The 21,018-nt window shown below is 46.2% G+C and overlaps 1 protein-coding gene across 1 annotated transcript in view; it reads left to right on the forward strand.

Annotated features, from left to right (window-relative positions):
• The first annotated feature begins 2,479 nt into the window (after positions 1 to 2,479).
• The window catches only part of TPPP (tubulin polymerization promoting protein), a 77,710-nt gene continuing 59,171 nt past the window's right edge, over positions 2,480 to 21,018 (forward strand). Inside the window, exon 1 of the mRNA XM_065399780.1 lies at positions 2,480 to 2,793. Within this exon, the coding sequence (XP_065255852.1) occupies positions 2,480 to 2,793 (314 nt within the window). The remainder of the gene's footprint in view (positions 2,794 to 21,018) is intronic.

Genomic DNA, 21,018 nt, shown 5'->3' on the forward strand with positions numbered 1-21,018 from the left:
GGTCCATCAATGGCTATTAGCAAGGATGGACAGGAATGGTGTCCCTAGCCTCTGTTTGCCAGAAGCTGGGAATGGACGACGGGATGGATCACTTGATGGTTGCCTGTTCTGTTCATTCCCTCTGGGGCACCTGGAATTGGCCACTGTCGGAAGACAGGATACTGGGCTAGATGGACCTTTGGTATCACTCATTGTGGCCATTCTTATGTTCTTAATAGTATGAAGACCTCTCTTTTTTTAATGTAATTTATTTGGATCTCTGAGTCTTTATTTAAACCTTTAAAAATATACAGTGCTGCTTCACAGTCTGAGCTATATCACTTATGGACACGTTACGTGATGCAAGTTTATCATGTAATGCCAGTACAAAGCTCCCTTTGTTGTAGTAGTCTTTGTTACAAGATTGCCTATAGTGTAGGGCTACAAAATTCTAGCTTCAAGAAGTTCATTCTAACCTCCTACTTCACAATAGATTGCTCTCTCAGCTCTCAACAAAGACTCCTACAGAGAGGATGCGCTCTGTTGAAAATAGGTAAAGATATATGCAATAGTTGTATATGGTTTTGTTAACAGAACCAAAGCGATGTCTGGGAAAACCTGTGAGGGTCTTGAGAGTTGTGTAGAACTAACCTAGGTGCTTTTATTAAGAGTATGAATTCTGAAAATGTATTGTCCTGCTGGTAAATGTGAAATAATATAGTGATTTCTTAAATATTTTTGTCTGGGAAGTAAATTTAAGAATGAGTTAAGGTAGAAAATTCAAATGAGAATTACATTATTATAGTTTAAACAAGAAATCTGAAATACTAGAAAAAAGGAAATTTACTGTTCCAATACTAAACTTTGTCCTTCTGTTTTCTCCCCCCTTCTGCCTAAGGGTGGGAGATGCTAATCATTGGCCACATGAAATTTGTGTGCCTTGTTGAGAGTGTGAATTCCAGTGGTACGGTCTTTAGTTGCATGTTGTTACAACCTGTACCCGCACTTCGAGATTGAATACAGCCTGGTGTCTATGTATCTGGTGCGTATTGGGGCAGGTTAAGGGCATGTCCTTGGAACCCAGGCTCTATCCTGGAAAAGGCCCCAAATAGATCAGCAGCTGTTGCACAACAAATAGCTGATGGTCAGCTGCTGTTGCAGAGTGTGGGACTCAGGCTAAGTAGGAAAAGGAGAAATGTGGGTATGTCTGAGTCCTCTGAGGTTACATCAGATAATTTGGTGACTGGCCTGAGGGGAGGCAGAAGCTGAGCCAAAATCTAATCTAGGCATTATATACTATTCATTGCTGTCATATGTGAGCACTAGGGTGACCAGATGTCCTGATTTTATAGGGACAGTCCTGATATTTGGGGCTTTTTTTTTTATATGGGCTCCTATTACCCCCCCATCCCTGTCCTGATTTTTCACACTTTCACCCTAGTGAGCACTGGGATCAAACAAAAAGGACTTTGCACATAATTCAGGAGTAAAACCCACACTTGGTCACATGTGGTATTCTCTACACAAACTAACTAAACTATGTTAAAAGATTGTGGTCTCTTACCCATTTCAGAAGCAAACACAGAATAAGTACACAGAGTTTTCCAGCCCATATCCAGAGAGGGTTGAACTGGATTGGAGTTGTGTATTTTCCCCTTACTACTGATGAGTGCTCTGGATAAATCAGTGTTGGAGGATTCTAATTGTCAGAAATTGTACTGCTCTTTTGTATTGTTGCTTCTTCTTGATGCTGTCGGCAAACAGGTGTTACGCTAACTAGCAGTGTGCTAAAGTTTCTCCAGAAGGGCATATCAGACATAGGTGCTGGAACTAGGGGTACTGTGGGTGCTGTCGCACCCCCTGGCTTGAAGTAGTAATAACAACCCAGATACATGGTTTCCACCTTCAGCACCCGCACTATAAAAATTGTTCTAGCACCCCTGATATCAGACTGTGAGTGAAAGAAAGTAAAGCAGAGGGACCAGATGAAATCAAATCTGAATGGCGTCATCTGGAATAGGAACATGCTTTTCTAGTGCTACTACTTCCTGCAGGTGTTGAATCCAACATGCTGTAGCAGGTCAGTTCTCAGATCTTTTAACTCGTAGTTAGTTTTGCTAACAGAAGGGCACTGTCCAAGAATTTAACGAGAATCCCTGGCCGTGTGGACCTTGCTTCTAGGCACTAAAAGTTCCATAGTGTGTTTTGACGTACTGCTGTTTCAAACATTTAGTGTGCAGTAGCAGGGTCCATGCTGCCATTTTGTGTTCAGCTAGTGTGCTGTAGATTTGCACCCTGGATTGCCACACACTAGCTCTCCATGTACATAAACCCTACTAGAAAGTATCAAGTTACTACTAAGTGTGTAGTGTAAGCTCCCTTCACAGATTGTAGCATGTGGAAAGTCTAGTTCTCAAGGGACAACCAAATAAAGAGGGTAAACTATGCAAATTAATCTGCAGGGAATGCATTGATCTTTTTCCCCCCTCCTCTTTGCAGCATGATGGCTGACAATAAAACAAAGTCCACTAAATCTGCAAACAAGACTCCTCCAAAGTCTCCTGCAGATCCGGCAAAAGAGAGAGCAGCCAAAAGGCTATCTTATGAGTCAAACAGTTCCCACGAAGGGGCCATGGCAGCAGAGCTTAGTGCTCTAGAAGAGGCTTTTAGAAAATTTGCCATCCACGGAGATACCAGAGCCACAGGAAAAGAACTGCATGGGAAAAACTGGTCAAAATTATGTAAGGACTGTCATGTGATAGATGGGAAGAATGTGACAATCACGGATGTTGACATTGTCTTCAGTAAAATCAAGTAAGTTCCTTCCCTTTTCTCGCTCCCTTGTCTTGTTATACTTTGCACCCCCTCCCAGGTTTATATTTATATCCCCCCCCCCCCAAGCTGGTTTGACTCATAGAATTAACATTTTATGAGCAATAGCAGGTACAGCACACATGTACCTCTGCCACAATTACACCCTTTCATATTTGCTTTATGACACTTTGTTTGAAAATGTCCTTTAAACTTCTGAGCAGCTGTCCTTAGCTGAGTTGAGTGTTTCATGTCTTAAGCTACAGTATGTTCAGGAAAGATGCATGTTTATCACTACAAGCTGCTAACTTTAATTAAAAAAAAAGTGTTGGGTAAGTGTCATGAATGCTTGTACTAAAGGAGCTCTGGCTCAAGTCAGGCTACAGTGTTGGTAAGTGAGGGGTCACCCATGCATAGTTTTACAGTTTTTAAACACACTTGTAAGCCAGAAGGCAGATTCACCAGCTGGGGCAGTCCAAAGAGCAGCCACAGACCCTCACTAGTTTTTTCCCCTTAGAGGCTAAGAGTCCAGTTTGACTGAGGTAATAAATAAGATTTTCTTGATGTTCCCAATCTTGTGTGGCATGGGCACGCATCTACATCACAAATACACCATCCATTTTTTTGAGGCTGAAGCCTTCTACTTATCAGCCACCAAAAACTGGATGGTGTACTGGTAATGAAGACGCATGCGCCTGCTGCCCAGAGATTGGCACTGCCAAGCATAGGCGCCAACTTTCTCCAGCACTGGTGGGTGCCCGTGCCGCCCCGCCCCGACTCCGCCCCACCCCCTTTCCAACCCCATCCCCACAGTCCCCGCCCTAACTCTGCCCCCTCCCTGCCCCTATTGGATCCCTTCCCCAAATCCCTGCCCCGGCCCCGCCTCTTCCCCCAGTGCGCTGCGTTTCCCCTCCTCCCCCCTCCCTCTCTGCCCCGCAAATCAGCTGTTTCGCGGCGCAAGTGTTGGGAGGGAGGGGGGAGAAGCAGGAGGCGGCGGCGCGCTCGTGGAGGAGGCGGAGGCAGAGGTGAGCTGGAGCAGAGGGGCGGGGCGGGGCCATGGGGAGCTGTCGGTGGGTGCTGAGCCCCCACCAATTTTTTTCCATGGGTGCTCCTGCCCCGGAGCACCCACGGAGTCAGCGCCTATGCTGCCAAGCAAATTTTATTTATTACCTCAGCCAAATTGGAATCCTAACCTCCAAGGGGAAAAACTAGTGAAGGCCTGTTCCAAAACCCAATAAAGTCAATGGAAAGACTGTTAGTTCAGCGGACTTTGCATCAAGACCTAAAACTGCTATCTTACTTGCTTCCCCCTCCAAACTGCTTAAGTTTGATCAGATGTGGGGACACAAACCTATCAGCTAATTAGGCCCTCTGTCCTTCATTACCTTAGAAGTTGTTTAAGTTGCACAACACTTAGTTTTATTTAAGGACAAATTTTCAGCCAGTTTCCTTAATTGTGCTACTAGTTGGCAGGAGTATGTGTCTGCACTCGCCCAGACCCACAGCTTCATGTGTAAATGCCAGTTTGAGGCCATGCAAATTGAGGCAGCTGCAGGTTCAATTAGGGAGACTTGCTGAAAATGTGACCCTTAGAGCCCACCAAAGATCAGAAATACGGAGAAGAAAGGACCCTTTACCCTTCATGGGTTGTCCAATGTGATGTACACGAGTCATAAGATATCGTGTCATTAAATCCTGAATGAATCTATTGTTTATGCTTGAACAACCTCATCCACTGGCTTTTTCTGAGTGGGGAAAAAATGCTGTTTGTGGTGAGTGTGTTTCCTCTCACGGCTGTTTGCTTCTTGCTCTGTCTTCAGCTGACAAGCCAGCGCAGGCACTCCAACCCTTTTGTTCTTGGGTTAGCCTCTTGCCATCTCTGCTCCCGTGACAGTATTTTTCCGGAGATTCTGTTGCCATAACCAATCTCTGTATTTCAAGTGGAATCTTATCAGCGAACTAGCCCACTGTAGTAGATGGCTAAGCTTGGAGGTGTTTGGGCTTGCAGTTTTGTGTGTTAATGAATTTTGATGGATGATGTCAATGTTTATTTTCAAGTATTCTTTGGTTTTGATAAACTTAAGTATTTGTTTGTTGCTAGCCTAACAGGAAATGACAAATCCTAGGGCTACTTTCTCAGGCCAATTTCCATGCAGTAAATGATGTGATAGGCCCTTAGTATTGCAGAAACTGGCTGTGCACTAGATTGATGGATCCCGAGGACTCAGACCTGATGCCTACTGGGGTGGAGTGGATTCACTTATGCTCTGTGGGAGTGAGGTGTGGATCCAGTGGTGCAAGTAGGGTGGTACGGTACACTGTACCAGTAAGCTATTTATAGCCGGTACGGCGTACCGGAAAGACACAGGAGGAGCAGAACGTGTGGCCACCGCGTGGCCCCAGGGTGGCAGCTCCTCCAGTGCGGCTGTACCGCCGCCAGCTCTTCCACACAGCTGCATGCGTACGTCTCCTGTCCTGTCCACCCCACCTAGCCTTCCACTTTTCCTGTTAACTCTTATAGTCCGGGGTCTGTACAGCAGTCCCGCCGGAGGACAGGGCTGGGGGCGGGGCTGCCGTGCCGGAGGAGCTGCCGGCATGGGGCTGCCCAGCAGTCCCACGGTCTGCTCCTTTCACCGTTGCAGTTTCCAGAAGAGCCCTGGAGCACAAAAGGAGCAGAACCCCACGCCGGCAGCTCCTTCAGCATGGCTGTACTGCCCCCTGCCTTGTCCACCCAGCGCTGTCCTCTGGCGGGGCTGCTGTACAGATCCCGGACAGGACTCAGCAGACGCAGCTGCGTGGAAGGGCTGGGGGAAGGGGCTGGGGGCAGTACAGCCGTACCGGGTTCGGTTGTCAGCATGTGTCAAGGCTGTATCCCCACTTTGAACTTTAGGGTACAAATGTAGGGGCCTGCATGAGGACTTCTAAGCTTAACTACCAGCTTAGTTCTGGTCCGCTGCCACCATTCCCTACCCTGGGAAGCTTTTAGAAACTTTTCACCAATTCCCTGGTGAATACAGATCCAAACTCCTTGGATCTTAAAACAAGGAGAAATCAATCAGGTTCTTAAAAAGAAGGCTTTTAATTAAAGAAAAAGGTAAAAATCATCTCTGTAAAATCAGTATGGAAAATAACTTTACAGGGTAATCAAACTTAAAGAGCTCAAAGGACCCCCCTCTGTCTTAGGTTCAAAGTACAGCAAACAAAGATAAACACTCTAGTAAAAGGTACATTTACAAGTTGAGAAAATAAAGTAAAACTAAGACGCCTTGCCTGGCTTTTTACTTACAAGTTTGAAATATGAGAGACTTGTTTAGAAAGATGGGGAGAACCTGGATTGATGTCTGGTCCCTCTCAGTCCCAAGAGCGAACAACCCCTTAAAACAAAGAGCACACACAAAAGCCTCCCCCCCCCCCCTCCGCAAGATTTGAAAGTATCTTGTCCCCTTATTGGTCCTTTGGGTCAGGTGTCAGCCAGGTTACCCGAGTTTCTTAACCCTTTACAGGTAAAAGGATTTTGGAGTCTCTGGCCTGGAGGGATTTTAGTACTGTACACAGGAGAGCGGTTACCCTTCCCTTTATAGTTATGACAGCATGTCTGAAAAAAATATTCTGTGCTGTCAGAGGGAGCTGGTTTGAAGCTCTTCTGCTGGCAATTCCCAAGGCATGTGTGACTGTGAAGTGGCTATTGTTCCAGAGAGCAAGCCCTGCTCTTCTCTTAGTAGCCCACACAGCAGCTGTGCCGTGTCCACCCATGGGAGCGCTCCCCTCCCCAGGTAATGTGGGATGGATCATGGGGAGGGGGAGAGTGTGGGGCCCTGGGCTGGGGGCAGGGTGGAGTCACATGGGGACGTCATGCGCCTCTTCTCCTCCCCCCCCCCCTCCCCTTAGCTGGTGCTGCGTACCGGTAAGAAATAAATTCTATTTGCACCACTGTGTGGAGCGTTAGGGACATGGGGCTAGAGGGAGAACACACTGATATAAACACAGGCCACTTCCACTCCCCAGTGCTCCCTATTCCCAAGGAGGTAACCAATACGTGTTTTGTTGTATAAAAATAGCCCAGGAATTCCTGATGTCTCAACCTTTGCTGGAACGACAGAGCTGCAGTAACTCCCATGCAGCTATTACAGGGTTAATTGCTTCCCTCTTTAGGAATGGGGATCACTGGGTTCTTCCTCTCATAACTGCCCTGGGGTGCTGGCTCTTCTGCCTGAGAGAACCCTGTCTTTTCTCCTGGCTGTCTGCTTCCTTCTGGAGCTATGCAGTGTAGTTGTAGATGTGCTGGTCCCAGATCTATTCAGCGTGGGTGAAACCAAACAATCACTATGCTCTCAAATGAACTCACACAGAAAAATGATAAAAGACAAAACCACCCTCCCACCCGTGGGTGAACACATTTCAGCTATCACTTCGTATCTGACCTCTGTTCTCATCCACAACACGTTCCAAAGACAAGCCTGGGAGCTTAAATTCATAACTCTGCTAGACACTAAAAATCATGGATTGAACAGAGATGCTGGATTTATGGTTTATTACAACAACCTATAATCCACTAATTGCCTCTTTTTGTCCTATGACTGCAGAGGTGTCAATGAGTCACTTTACCTTGAATGGTCCCTTAGCATATTTGCTAACTACTTATGCTAAACAATCTGTGCCACCTTGCATTTAGCTGTCACACTCTTGAGTACCTTTCCCAGCCCTGAAGGAGAGCTCTGTGTGGTTCAAAAGCTTGTCTTTCTCACCAACAGAATTTGGCTCAATAAAAGATATTACCTCACTCACCTTGTTTCCTTTTGGAGCTGTCAGCCAAGGACAGTGCTGGAAGAAGGGAACTTGGCCTCTTACCCCCCTGTCAAACAACTGGAGAAACCAGTCTTCCATTACCTTGGGAGACCGTATGCATGGTCATTGCCTCTTTAATGTCATTCCTTAGTGCCCAGGCGGGGTGGAGTCATGAGTAGGATGTAAGTGTTGAGCAGCCACTGCTGGTTGGGTGGCTTTCAGAGGCTTCTACGCAAAGGTGCCAGGACCCAGGATTAGCCTTCAGGTACTGTGTGTTCCATTCTGTGCATCCGATGAAGTGGGCTGTAGCCCACGAAATCTTATGCTCAAATAAATTTGTTAGTCTCTAAGGTGCCACAAGTACTCCTGTTCTTCCTTCAGGTACTGTTGTCTGTTGATACCTGAAGTCACTGCATTTTTAATAATTGGAAGATAAAATAATTTATTTTAGAATATTAATTCCTTATTAACTAATTGCCCACCCATTGTCGGCAAGTGCAGCATAAGTTTTGAAAGTTCCCTCTGTATATATTATTATTTTTAGCTCTGACATTTCTTTTTGTATTTTATCGGTGGAGGGAGAAATAGGCAATAACTGTCATTTAACTGTGAAAATTTCAATATTTCAAGCCTTCCTTAAAAGATTCTACCACATCATTTCTGTATACCCTTTTTCAATAGTTATTTTTCCAACTTGTTTTTTGTGATTTGTATTTTTTTGTTTTGAGGAGTTGGTTCATTGTGACAGAAGCTTTAATTTTCACTAGAGATCACATATATATTTCATGTAGCATTTTAATTATGACAGGTGTGTTAACAGGATCAGTGAAATCCTCTGAAGTGCTGAACAGTGCACACATTAAAAAAAGTTAAATAAAAACTAGAATGAAATCTTATACGTGTAAAAGGCTAAGAGGATCAACTGCTGGAACACTGGCAATGTAGTCACTTTCTGGACACCTGGGAGACATGTGTAAGCTTGGTGTATACTGGTTGTGCTCAAACAAATGCAACATCTCCTTTCCTTCTCCTCCCCTCCATACCTGACCAAAAAATCAATGGGCAGATTCTGTGACCCTTACTCACAGATTGAGTAGAACCATATTTTGTTGTGAGTAGTCCCATTTTCCCCCAGTGGGATTATTTCTAGAGAAAGGTAATAATAATCAGTGTAAGGTATGTGGGTTCTAGGCAGAGTTGGTTGAAATTTTTTAATCCAAACTGTTTTTCAACAAAAATTTTCAACATCAAACACCTGAAAATGGAAACATTTTGATAGGGGAATACCACTGTGGTGCCTCATGGGAGTTGTAGTTTAGGTGCCTAAAGCTCCCATTCTCCTCTATGGGTTGGGTTCCCCAGCTGGACTACGTCTCCCATGATGCACCACGGCCAAGGACTCCCAGGGTGCATTATGATGGCTCAGCAATAGGGAAGCCATGATGCACCATGGGAGATGTAGTCTAGTCAGGGAGCCAGGCCCATAGAGAACAATGGGGGCATAAGGTACCAAGGAGGCATTTCCAAATTGGATTTTCAGCTGGAATTTTCAGAGGGGACAATTTTCTGATCAGCCGTACTCTTAGGGTATAACTGGAAAACTTTCTGGAATCTAGAGACAATTTAAGCTTAGTGAAATCAGTCTTCAGTCAGAATCACTATATCTACATATGTATGGCTGCTAGTCTGGGATGAAGGATAGCTTCTAAAAATCAGGAGTAGGTGATCACTGCTGACTCCTTTGCTCAAAGTCATCTGAGTGATGGAGTTGGTTCAGTTGTTCAGATATGCCTTTTTCTGCTACAGGAAAGCATTCTCCCCCCCTGCAGAGTGCTGGTACTGATAGAACACATTGGAACTTTCCCTGGGAGGTGCTGAACACCTTGTAGGATCTGGTAATCTTTTCTCAACATGAACAGCATTTATTGGACTAAGCAAACTTAATCTATGAAAGTTATAGTGAATCTACACTGTTTGAAAGGCTGGAAATGTCTGTCTTTCTTTCCTTATAGCTTTTAAAGGAAGCTCAGCTAAGGTTCATTATATTACTTAGCATTGATGATGAAGCTGTGTGGTAGCTTGGTTACACTATTTCAATTAAAATGAAAAATTTGGAGTCACTGTCAGTCTCTAGATGGGGACATAAATTCAGACTGGATTGTAGTTATGCTGGTGGCCTTGTGTGAGAGGATGATATACAGGGTAGAAGGTAAATTGAACAGATCTGGGAGTGGATGGCTTCTGAATGTACATTAAGGTAAGAGGAAGGGGAAGCGTAGGTATGAAGAACATACAAAAGTCGAGATGATTGGAAAAATACAAAAATGTGTGTGTTACAAGAAGACGTGAGTTGAGGTCATTGTTATTTATGAGAATGTATTTTTTGTTTGATAATCATCCGGATATTTACAGACACTTAAGAAAACACTCATAAATCCCAGATGTTTGATGGATTTTAGCACAAATTTCTATCCTCTAAACTGTCATTCCAGAAATGTATTATGTGTAAGGCCCTACTTAATTTGTGATAGTGCAGCAATTGCGGATTCCTCAATATTCGGCTTCCAGCGCAATTTTGATTTTTTTATTAGCTTGCTGTGCAGTCCACAATTTTGCATACATTTTCAGGTTTGCAACACACACTTTTTCCCCCATTAGTGTAATAGAACCTCATTTATCCAAACTGATAGTGGCTGGGGCTCGGACTGTCAGCCCCGGGTGGCTGGGGCTTGGGCTGTCACCCCCGCGCATTAATGACTGAATATAGTTGCAGCAAAATGTCTGGTTATCACCAAAAAATTAGGCATAACTTAATACTTGGGTGTTTATATTATTCCAGCAATTTTTTCTTAAACAAATAGGTCTTCTCTGGCTTTTCCACATTACCGCAGTTAATAAAGGTTCATTATTACTTTTCCGTGATTTTTCCATGTCTTGTCTGTAACTCAGCCACAGTTATTTAACAGTCATCCAGCCATTCAAGAAGGGCCTTAATTATTTGCTATTTGATCACCATTCATTACTCTCCAATTTAAAAACTTTGTCACCCAGTCAGAGAATGTAAGCAGAGGTGACTAGTTACAGACTGTAAATAGTTGAAGTGAACAGCTTGAGAACAATTCAAAGGCTGTTCACACAGATGAATATTTATGTATAAAGCATTCATTGGTAGAAATTGGGATTCTGAACAGGAAAAAGAACTAAATTAACAGCAAATAATCAAACCAGTTCGATTCAAAAGGGTTAAATTAACCAGTCTGAGACCACGAATAGGGAAACAGATTTCTGATTTTACATGTTTCACATGCTACAAAAAGTTCAGACACATTTCTCAATATCTATAACATCGTATGGATATTGAACAGGGCTATTTCATTTTTTTCTTGCCTTGTAAAGGCAAGTGGAATTATTACAAATGAATGATAAAGTTTTACAATGCATTATGGGATAAAATAATGTATTAAATCCAGTAAACCAAGACTGTGAAAGCATTCCTTGCCACGTACACTTTCATAGAGAGAACTGTTAGGTGGAAATGCTCATTGCCTCCCTGAAGCTACCAGCAAAACTATGTAAATGATATTTATCAGATGAACAAGTTCAACTTGTCATGGGAGACCGTAGACTCAGAATGTCATCCCAGCCTACAGAGTCTTTTTTTTCCACATACCCCTGGGTTTTATGCTATGGTATGTTGCCTGTGCACTTATTTATATTGAAGGAGAATCCTGGTTTTAAAGATAGCTTTGGATTTCAATTTCCTCATGTGTGATTTTTATTATAATTGTTTTACTGTTGTGTATGAAACCAGCAAAAACAGAAACCTATACATACCACTGATAAGCAAAGAAGCCAAGGTTTACCTTGTGGGAAGTGTAATTTTTCAAAAGGTCCTCAATCACTCTTTGCATATTTAATGCTGTAATTCAAAGCAAGGCACAGCCACAATAGTGCCCCACCAGAAGGGAGACACTTTTTCAAGATATTGGATAGTGAATTTTCATAGCAGAACCTCAAAAAGTCATTTATTTAGCATGGATGTTTCTATAACTGTGACAACTGTACTTCTGCCTGTATGCTTGGCTAGTGTTAAAATACTCTGCTTTAATAGAAAATATTTAATAATATTAGCTCACTTGATCGCTGCTATTTTTTCTTGCACCTTCCGTGCTTTATTTAGGAGGTATGTTTCTTTTATGATTGGCATACTAAAAAGAGTGGTAATGCAGGCTGGACAGTACTGTAAAGTTGTTAGAGAAACACATCAAGCAAACACTAGGTAAAGTTTGGAATGGAGGGTTCCTTAGGCTTTTTTCAGCACTGGGGGCAGCTGCCTTCCTTTTTAGAAGATTTCTTCTTCTTTGAGTGCTTGCACGTGTCCATTCCATTGTAGGTGTTCGCACACCCCGAGCACAGTTGCTGGAATTTTTTCCCTTAGTGGTATCCATTGGGTCAACTCTAGCACCCCTGGCATCGTGCAGTCATAGCATCGGTATAAAGGGCTCTGCTGACCCTGATCCCCTTCAGATCCTTCTTACTGCTCGTGACAGTTGCTGGAACCCTCATTGTCTAGGCAATCCTTCTCTTAGTGGATTTTCTCTTATTTTTAGTGTACCTAGTTAGTGTAGTTTTAGTAGTTTCTAGATAGTTTGGTCTCCTCCGCTCTGAGATAGCGGAGTTGTCCACCGTCCTGGTGCTAGGCATGCCTTGGTCACCGGGATTCAAGCCTTGTGCTTCGTGCAGTAAGTCTATGTCTATGAGCGAGCCGCACTCAAGCTGCCTCAAGTGCTCAGGGGAAGCTTATAGAAAAGACCACTGCCAAATTTGCAAGGAGTTTAAGCCCTGGATTCAGAGGGACCAAGCTGCTCGAATGAAGGTCTTCCTCATGGAGGCGGCCCTAAGACTGGCCTCGGCGCTGTGCGTGGACATGGCACCAGGGCCGGTGGAAGGATGTTTCGCGCCCTAGGCGAAACTTCCACCTTGCGCCCCCCCCGTCCCCGAGCCCCTGCCCTGAGGCACCCCCCCTGCAGCAGCTCCCCACCCTGAGGCACCCCCCCCACGGCAGCTCCCCATCCCCCACCCTGAGGCACCCCCCCAGCCCCAGCTCACCCCTGCTCCGCCTCCTCCCCGAGCACGCCGTCGCTGCTTCACTTCTCCCACCTCCCAGGCTTGCGGCGCCAATCAGCTTAGGCACTGCAATCAGGGGGGCCCCTGCGTGCCGCGCCCCCCCCTTGCTGCAGGCGGCCCTCCCCGCGCTCCACTGCCCCAACTCCCTCCGCCTAAATGCCGGTGGCGACCGGGGCGGCCAAAGATCCGGCCGCCGCGGTCGCTGCCGAAGAAAATGGCGCCCCCCAAATCCTAGCACCCTAGGCTACTGCCTAGGTCGCCTAAATGGTTGCACCGGCCCTGCATGGCACCAAGCAACTCGGCCTCGATGCAGATTGTTCCTCCATCGACACGGGTCCCTGGGCACCGATCATCTTCCCCAGTGCCCAGGAAGAAACACCATAAGCACCAAGAGAAGAGCAGATCTCCTGTGCCAAAGGACAAGGGAGATAGAGAGCAAGACCCATGCTGAGCCACTCTTTGTCCCCAGCACCTCACCATCAGGTGCCCGCACCCACGGCACCGCAGCGCCCTATGATGCCTCCTCAGGGTCAACTCACCAGCCAGTTTGCAGTGCCGTCACTCCTGAAGCCTTCACTGTGGGGTCTGCTAATCCTGCTGGTACTGGGCTCACCGAAGGCTCAGGATCTGGCACCTCTGGTGTCCCCAAGCGGAAGGGAATCTCCACCAGCTTCTTGCCCAGTGCTGCAATAGCTGTGCAAGGGAAAACTGTCTCTGACAGTTGCAAGATCTCCTTGGTGACCCTCTCAGGCACCAAGTGGCACAGCATGGCCCTGGTCTCCACAGCATAGCTCGTCATCATTGGACTCGGAAGTGGGATCGTATTTCCCCCATCAACACAGCTGACCCTGCTGCTCCCCAAGCCATTCTTACCCCACCTTGGCACCGAGTTCTTCATCGGGAGCCTGGCCATCATATCCATGGGGTCCGCCTACCAGGTGGTGGCCCTTCTGGAACCCATGGGAGTTTCCCCCACCTCAGGGTATCTCTTGAGATGCTCTTACTCAGTTGTTTTGGAAGCCAGTGTGCCCCCAGTACCGCACAGGGATACCCCAGAAACGGACTCCGGTACCGAACACAGCACCGAGCCCCAGGAGGAAGCCCTGCAGGCTCCTGTGGATGCTGAAGAACCAGCTGAGGTGCCTAGTCCAACATTAGCCTCCTCTTCCTCCTCCCCAGATGAGGCCGTGGTGGCACCAGGGCTTCCCCACCTCCGGACGATCCCATAAGGCTTACCAGGGCCTATTGAAATGGGTAGCCTCAAGCCTAGGGGTCCAAGCGGAGGTGGTCAAGGAGGTGACCCATGGCCTCCTGGACATTCTTTCGCCAGCGGGCCTGTCTAGAGTGGCTCTACCACTGCACGATGCCATCATGGAACCGATTAAGGCCCTGTGGCAAAGCCTAGCCCTCCCTCCCACCAATGGCAAAGTGCATGGAGCGTAAATACTTTGTTCCTGCCAAGGGTTACACATTTCTTTTTTCGCACTCCCCTCTCTTCCCGCCCCCTGGGGGTCATTGGTGGTTGCGAGCAAGATCACCATGGACAGCCGGGTTCTACGCCCAAAGCAAAGGATACTAAGAAGTTGGACCTCTTTGGGCAGAAGGCATACCCTGCTGGGGCACTGTGACTTTAATATGTGGGAGTCGCTAACGGAATTTAGGGAGCTACTTCCCCAGGCTGGAGTTTTCCACTCTAATTGGGTAAGGAAAGACCATGGCTTGAGCATCCCTGCAGGCAGCTACAGTCCTCAGGGCTTCCCCAGGAAGTGCAACAGACCTTCCAGGACCTCCAGTTCGAGGGCTCCTTGGTTTTCTCGGAGAAGAGGGAGGATAGACTGCACGGCCTTAAGGACTCCAAGGCAACTTTGAAATCCCTGGGACTTTATGTACCAGCAGGTTCAAGGAAGCAGTATAGGCCGCAGCAGATGAGCCGTTAGATCCTGCAGACTGCCAGGCAGGACCGACAGAGGAGGAGGAACGGGGATTTAGGTGCAGGCCCCCTCCACAGGCCCTACGCAGTTAGCCCCCAGACACACTGGGTCGTCCAAACACTCGTTTTGACAAGATGCTGAAGGTTGATATTGCAATCCCTTATGTATTGGATCTAGCTACCCCCCATTCTCCAACCGCCTTTCCTACTTCCTGGATGCCTGGACCCATATCACCTCAGACCACTGGGTTCTTAGCATGATAGAACTGGGTTTACAACATCCAATTCCTTTCTAACCCACCTTTCCTCTCCCTCCTCCCCTGGTCCCTCTTCAGGGACCCTTCTCACTAGCCCTTATTGGAGCAATAAATCCAGTCCCTCCTTCGGGTCGGAGCTGTGGAGGAGGTTCCCATTCACTTGAGAGGAAAGGGGTTCTATTCCCGCTCTTTCCTAATTCCGAAAGCTAAAGGTGGTCTCTGACCCATTTTAGACCTGCAACGTCTTAACCAATATCTCAAGAAACTGAAGTTCTGCAAAGTTTCCTTGGCTTCCATCATTCCCTCGCTGGATCCCGGGGATTGGTATGCTGCCCTCGATCTAAAGGATGTCTGTGACCAGGAAAACCTGAAATATAGAAATAGACATTTCCTAAGGTTTGTAATGAACCGAAACCACTGTCCGTTTGCGGTGCTCCCATTTGGCCTGGTGGCCGCCCTGCGGGTTTTCACTAAGTGCCTGGTGGTAGTAGCGGCCTTCCTCAGAAAGAAGGAGAGTCCACGTGTTCCCATACCTCAACGACTGGCTGGTCTCAAGTGGAGGCTCATCCAATCGATATTCAAAGCATTGGGCCTTCTGTTAAATGTCCAGAAGTCCACCTTGATCCTGGTTCAGAAGATAGAGTTCATCGGAGCACTACTCGACTTGGTGTAAGCATGGGCTTTATGTCCGGACGACTGGTTACTCTCGATTGTGTTCCTGATAAGTAGGGCCCTACCAAATTCATGGTCCATTTTGGTCAATTTCAGTCATAGGATTATAAAAATCATAAATGTCATGATTTCAGATATTTAAATCTGAAATTTCATGGTGTTGTAATTGTAGGGATCCTGACCCAAAAAGGAGTTGTTGGGGGGGGGGGGGGGGTCACAAGTTATTGTGGGGGGGGGTTGTAGTACTGCTACCCTTACTTCTGCCCTGTTGCTGGCGGCGGTGCTGCCTTCAGAGCTGGGTGGCTGGAGAGCAGTGGCTGCTGGCCGGGAGTCCAGCTCTGAAGGCAGAGCCGCCACCAGCAGCAGGGCAGAAGTAAGGATGGCCTGGTATAGTATTGCCACCCTTACTTGTGTGCTGCTGCCTTCAGAGCTGGGCCCTCGGTCAGCAGCTGCCACTCTCCGGCTGCCCAGTTCTGAAGGCAGCAGTGCAGAAGTAAAGGTGGCCTGGTCTGATATCGCCACGCTTACTGCTGTACTGCTGCTGGCAGGGCGTTGCCTTCAGAGCTGGGCGCCCGGCGGAGAGCGGCGGCTGTTGGCCGTCCGCCCAGCTCTGAAGGCAGCACAGAAGAAAGGTTGGCAATACTGTGACCCCCCCCCCCCCCACCTAAAATAACCTTCAGCCCCCCTGCAAATCCCTTTTGGGTCAGGCCCCAATTTTGAGAAACGCTGGTTGCCCCCATGAAATCTGTATAGTATAAGGTAAAAGCACACAAAAGACCAGATTTCATGGTCCGTGATGCGTTTTTCATAGCCATGAATTAGGTAGGGCCCTACTGATAAAATCTCTTCAAGATCAGATCATGACCATGCGGAAGTGCCTGAGCCTCCTGGGTCACGTGGCATCATGCACACACGTAGTGCAACACACGAGACTAAGACTCAGACCTCTACAAGCCTGGCTAGCCGCAGTCTGCTCCCCCTCTTGCCATCACCTGGACTCAGTGCTCACGGTTCCAGAACAGGTCCTCAACTCGCTGACATGGCGGCTGGACAGCCAGACAGTATGTGTGGGGGTACCTTTCTCAAATCCCCAGTCATCCTTGTCTCTGATATGCACTGCATTGGCCCTCGGCTGGGGAGCCACCTGGGGTCCCTCAGAACTCAAGGTCTTTGGAACCAAGAAGAGCTCTCCCTGCACATCAGTGTCAGGGAACTCAGGGCAATACGTCTAGCCTGCCAGGCATTTCTGCCCCACCTGGTGAGCAAATGCATTTTGATCCTCACAAACAATATGACTATGTTCTACATAAACAGGCAGGGCAGGGCGCATTCTTCCCCCCCCCATGCCAGGAAGCAATCCGCCTGTGGGAGCTCTGTATCAATTACTCCATCAGCCTAGAGGTATCTTACCTTCCCGGGACTCAGAACCAGCTGGCAGATCACCTCATCTGATCTTTCTCCTCTCACCACGAGTGGTTTCTCCATCCAGACATCATGAGGGACATCTTCCAATGGTGGGGGACTCCCTTTAGAGATCTGTTTGCCACCCAAACCAACAGGAAATGCTACCAGTTCTGCTGCCTGAGAGGTCACAGCTCAGGGTCTCTTGCAGATGCATTCCAGTTACAGTGGACAAGGTGCCTATACTATGCATTTTCTCTTATCCCACTGATTCACAAGTTTTTGATGAAGATCAAGCGGGACCAAGCACAGGTCATCCTCATAGCCCCAGCGTGCCGCAGGCAACATTGGTTCTCCATCCTCCTAGGCATGTCCGTGGAGACACCACTGCAGCTTCCACTGTCCCCAGACTGGATATCCAGGAATTGCAGCTGGCTGCGGCATCCAAACCTCACATTCCTTCATCTGATGGCCTGGAAGCTCAATGGCTGAATCCGGAGGAACTAGTTTGCTCAGAGCAAGTCAGTGAGGTCCTAATGGGCAGTAGAAAGCAATCCACCAGAGCCACGCTTCCCAGCAAAATGAAAGCAATTCTCCTTCTGGTGTTCCCAACGTCAAGTCCTGCCCTTGCAGTCATCTCTGCAACTTGTTATAGATTACCTGCTTCTGCTCAGACAACAAGGTCTAGGACCTTGACTGAGCAAAGGACATTTAGTGGCTATCTCAGCCTTCCATCTCAAGATTGACAGCCATTCTGTCTTTTCACGCAACGTGGTCATCCGGTTTCTCAAGCGTCTGGAGAGGGTATACTCACCCCCACGTGGGACCTAAATCTTGCCCTGTCAAAGCTCATGACCCATTTAAACCTCTGGCAACATGTTCGCTGTTACACTCTCCTGGAAAGTAGCTTTCCTGGTGGCCATAACTTTGGCCAGGCAGGTTTCGAAGTTCCGAGCCCTCACCTGGAGCCCCCATATATAGTCTTTTTCAAAGACCAGGTCCAGTTGAGACCACACCCATCGTTCCTTCCAAAAGTGGTCTTGCGGTTCCATTGCAATCAAGCAATTTTTCTGCCAGTGTTCTACCCTAAGCCACATGCGAATAGAGAGGAACAGCGCCTCCATTTGTTGGACATTCAGCGTGCCCTGTCTTTTTACATACAAACAATCAAACTGTTCTGTGGATCCACTCACCTGTTCATAGCGAAAAGAATGAAAGGTCTCCCCATTTCTGCCCAGAGAATTTCGTTGTGGGTTACTTTGTGTATCCGAGCATGTTAGGAGCTCACGGATATTCTGCCCCCAGCTAATAACGGCCCATTCTACAAGGTCTCAGGCCTCCTCCATTGCCTTTTTGGCATAACTTCCAATTCATGACATCTGCAGGGTGGCAACTTGGTTGTCGGTTCACACGTTCATGACACGTTACACAACTGGCCAGAGACAATGCCGACTTCAGCTAGGCTGTGTTATGGTTGGCCTGTCCTTAATCTCCAAACCCACCTCCAGTACAACTGCTTGTGTGTCACTTACATTGGAATGGACATGTGCAAGCACGTAAAGAAGAAAAATGGTTACTAATCTGTCTGTCTGTAACTGTTATTCTTCAAGATGTGTTGCCCATCTCCATTCCAAAACCCACTCTCTGTCCCCTCTCTTGGAGGCGGTCGGCAAGAAGAAACTGAAGGGGAGCAGGGTTGGCAGGGCCCTTTATATCCATGGTATGAGTGTGCGACACCAGGGGGCAGTAGAGCTGACCCAACAGATACCAGTAAGGGGGAAAATATTGGCATCTGTGCTCAGAGCATGCGCACACCTACATTGGAATGGACACGTGCAACACATCTCAAAGAGCAACATTGCAGAAAGGTTAGTAACCATTTTTTCACTGATTTTTTTTTTTCCTACTCTTATGTCGCTTCTTCCTCAGGGCTGACAGCTGATTTGTAAAATCTGTTCATCTGCATTTCTTGTAATGGCTAAGCCATGTACCTGCAGGGACAGTGTGATGAGTTTGGTGAGTCTTGTGGCCCTAGAGAAAGCTGGCTAATTGATGACTAGCTAGAAGTGGAAAAATGTAAAATGTATCTGGATTTTCATGTTAGTCCACCAAAACATTGAGGCTGTGACAGCAGGTCTGGGAGTGTTGTTTTTTCAAGCTATGGAAAGCAAAATATCTAAGAAGAATAGATGTGATTGCCCTCTGACCAGCATTCCGACGTGTTGCTTTGGGAACATAAATTTCTTTGTTTATTGGGGTCAGCAACTGCTCAGGGGAATTTGATACACTAGATATGCCATACACATGCTCCACTTGTTGGATGCAGTTAATGTGGTGGTGGTAATAATAGCCCTGATATAAATATCATTGCCCTTATTTTAGAAGTGCAAGCACTTAACACTGTAAGAAAATGGTTTATGCACTGCCATAAAATTGCTAATTCTATGACATTACTTTATAGAAAAATCAAAATATTTCTGTTTATACTGGCATGTTACTATGGATGCAGGCAGGCCTGGGTGACGTCATGCCTTGGCTCTCTTGTGAACATTTATTTAGGTAGTTGTCTCCATGGAAACATTTGTTTGTTTTGATGTTACTATGTGTTAAATTTTAAACAATTTTTTTTGTGGTTCTATACCAGTTTGTTATTGAAGACTCCTGTTTAAACTAGAGAAATCCTGTAAATATACTTTACCTCTCCTACCCTCCAAAAATATTGTGCAGCAAAAAATCAATCAAAGCATAATTGTACTCTTAAATTCCAGTAATCGTTTCTGACATTGCTTTGACATGTTTCATTGTTGCTGAGAAAGCCATGTATTCTAAAGACCAGAAAACTCTCCTCCATGTTTTTGAGAGAGGAATTTTTTTGTTCCCATGGAGAACCCTCACAATATACTGTGCTACGTCCTGATCTGAACAGATCCACCCATGTTCTAACATACTTGCAAGTCAGCTGTTTAGCCTAGTTCCCACAGTCCGGGTCAACTAAGTCTCACAAGTAATGCTTCTACCTGAGGCCAACTGGGTTTTAATTCAACAGTAGCTAACTGCTGTGGTAAAATCATGGAAGATTAAACCAGATGTGATCAGCCTACACAGCTACTTAGTTTAGACTCCTGGCAAGGATGAGAATATGCTTTTCCCACTTGACAATCGAAATACAACCGCAGCTGTCGTTTATTTGCATTGAAAAATATTACTTCAAACGCTTGTAAAAGAGCAGCACTTTGAAACCTGTGCTCATTCAAAAGTCCTCCCAAGAAGTTGGACTGAAGAACGTCCTATTTAATAAACACTTTCTGATGCCTCTTGTGGCTTTTTATAAATACATTGTGCAATGCAGGGAAACTTCCAAATCAACTGTCCTAGGCAAATGAAGCAAATTTATAGTAATACGCAATTGAAAATTGTCATCTTTCCTATTGGAATTATTCTCAAAGTGGCATTAGTATTTTGATTTTAGAATCCCACCAGATAACTGTTCTATCTGTTTTATGTATCTGACTATATGGGGAAATGAGTACTAATTGGATTTGGAATGGTACCTAGGGAATTATCTGTGTTAATCAATCTCTGACTTTCAGGCTGACTGAGAAAGGGCACAATTTAAGGCTGAAAAAGCTGGTAAATTACAGCAGAAAGTGATTTAAAATAGTTATTTCTTCCTTCAGCACACTTCAGATATGTTCATTAATTGAAACTACAATTCAGATGGGGCTGCCTAATCCACTGTAGTATCCAAGAAGCCAAAGACCTAAATTAAGGTTGCTATTATGTATGTATACCAGCAAATGTTAGTGGTGGTGATGATGGTTATTGTTTAAAATAAAAACCCAAACAACCTAAGTATTTACAAGCATAGAAGTGGGCAGTTCTGGGAAGGTAGATAAATATTCACATACTGTCTAATTTGTACAAATGTAAAATGTATAGGTCAGTAATGTATGATAGTTATGATTTTAAAAATAGTATTTTGTGTGAACATATTTCACATGAATACTTATCTCTGGCAGTATTTGTGTTTTCTTGGAACTTCCCAGCTCCTTTGTG

Source organism: Emys orbicularis, chromosome 2 (genome assembly GCF_028017835.1).
Source record: "Emys orbicularis isolate rEmyOrb1 chromosome 2, rEmyOrb1.hap1, whole genome shotgun sequence".
NCBI lineage: Eukaryota > Metazoa > Chordata > Testudines > Emydidae > Emys > Emys orbicularis.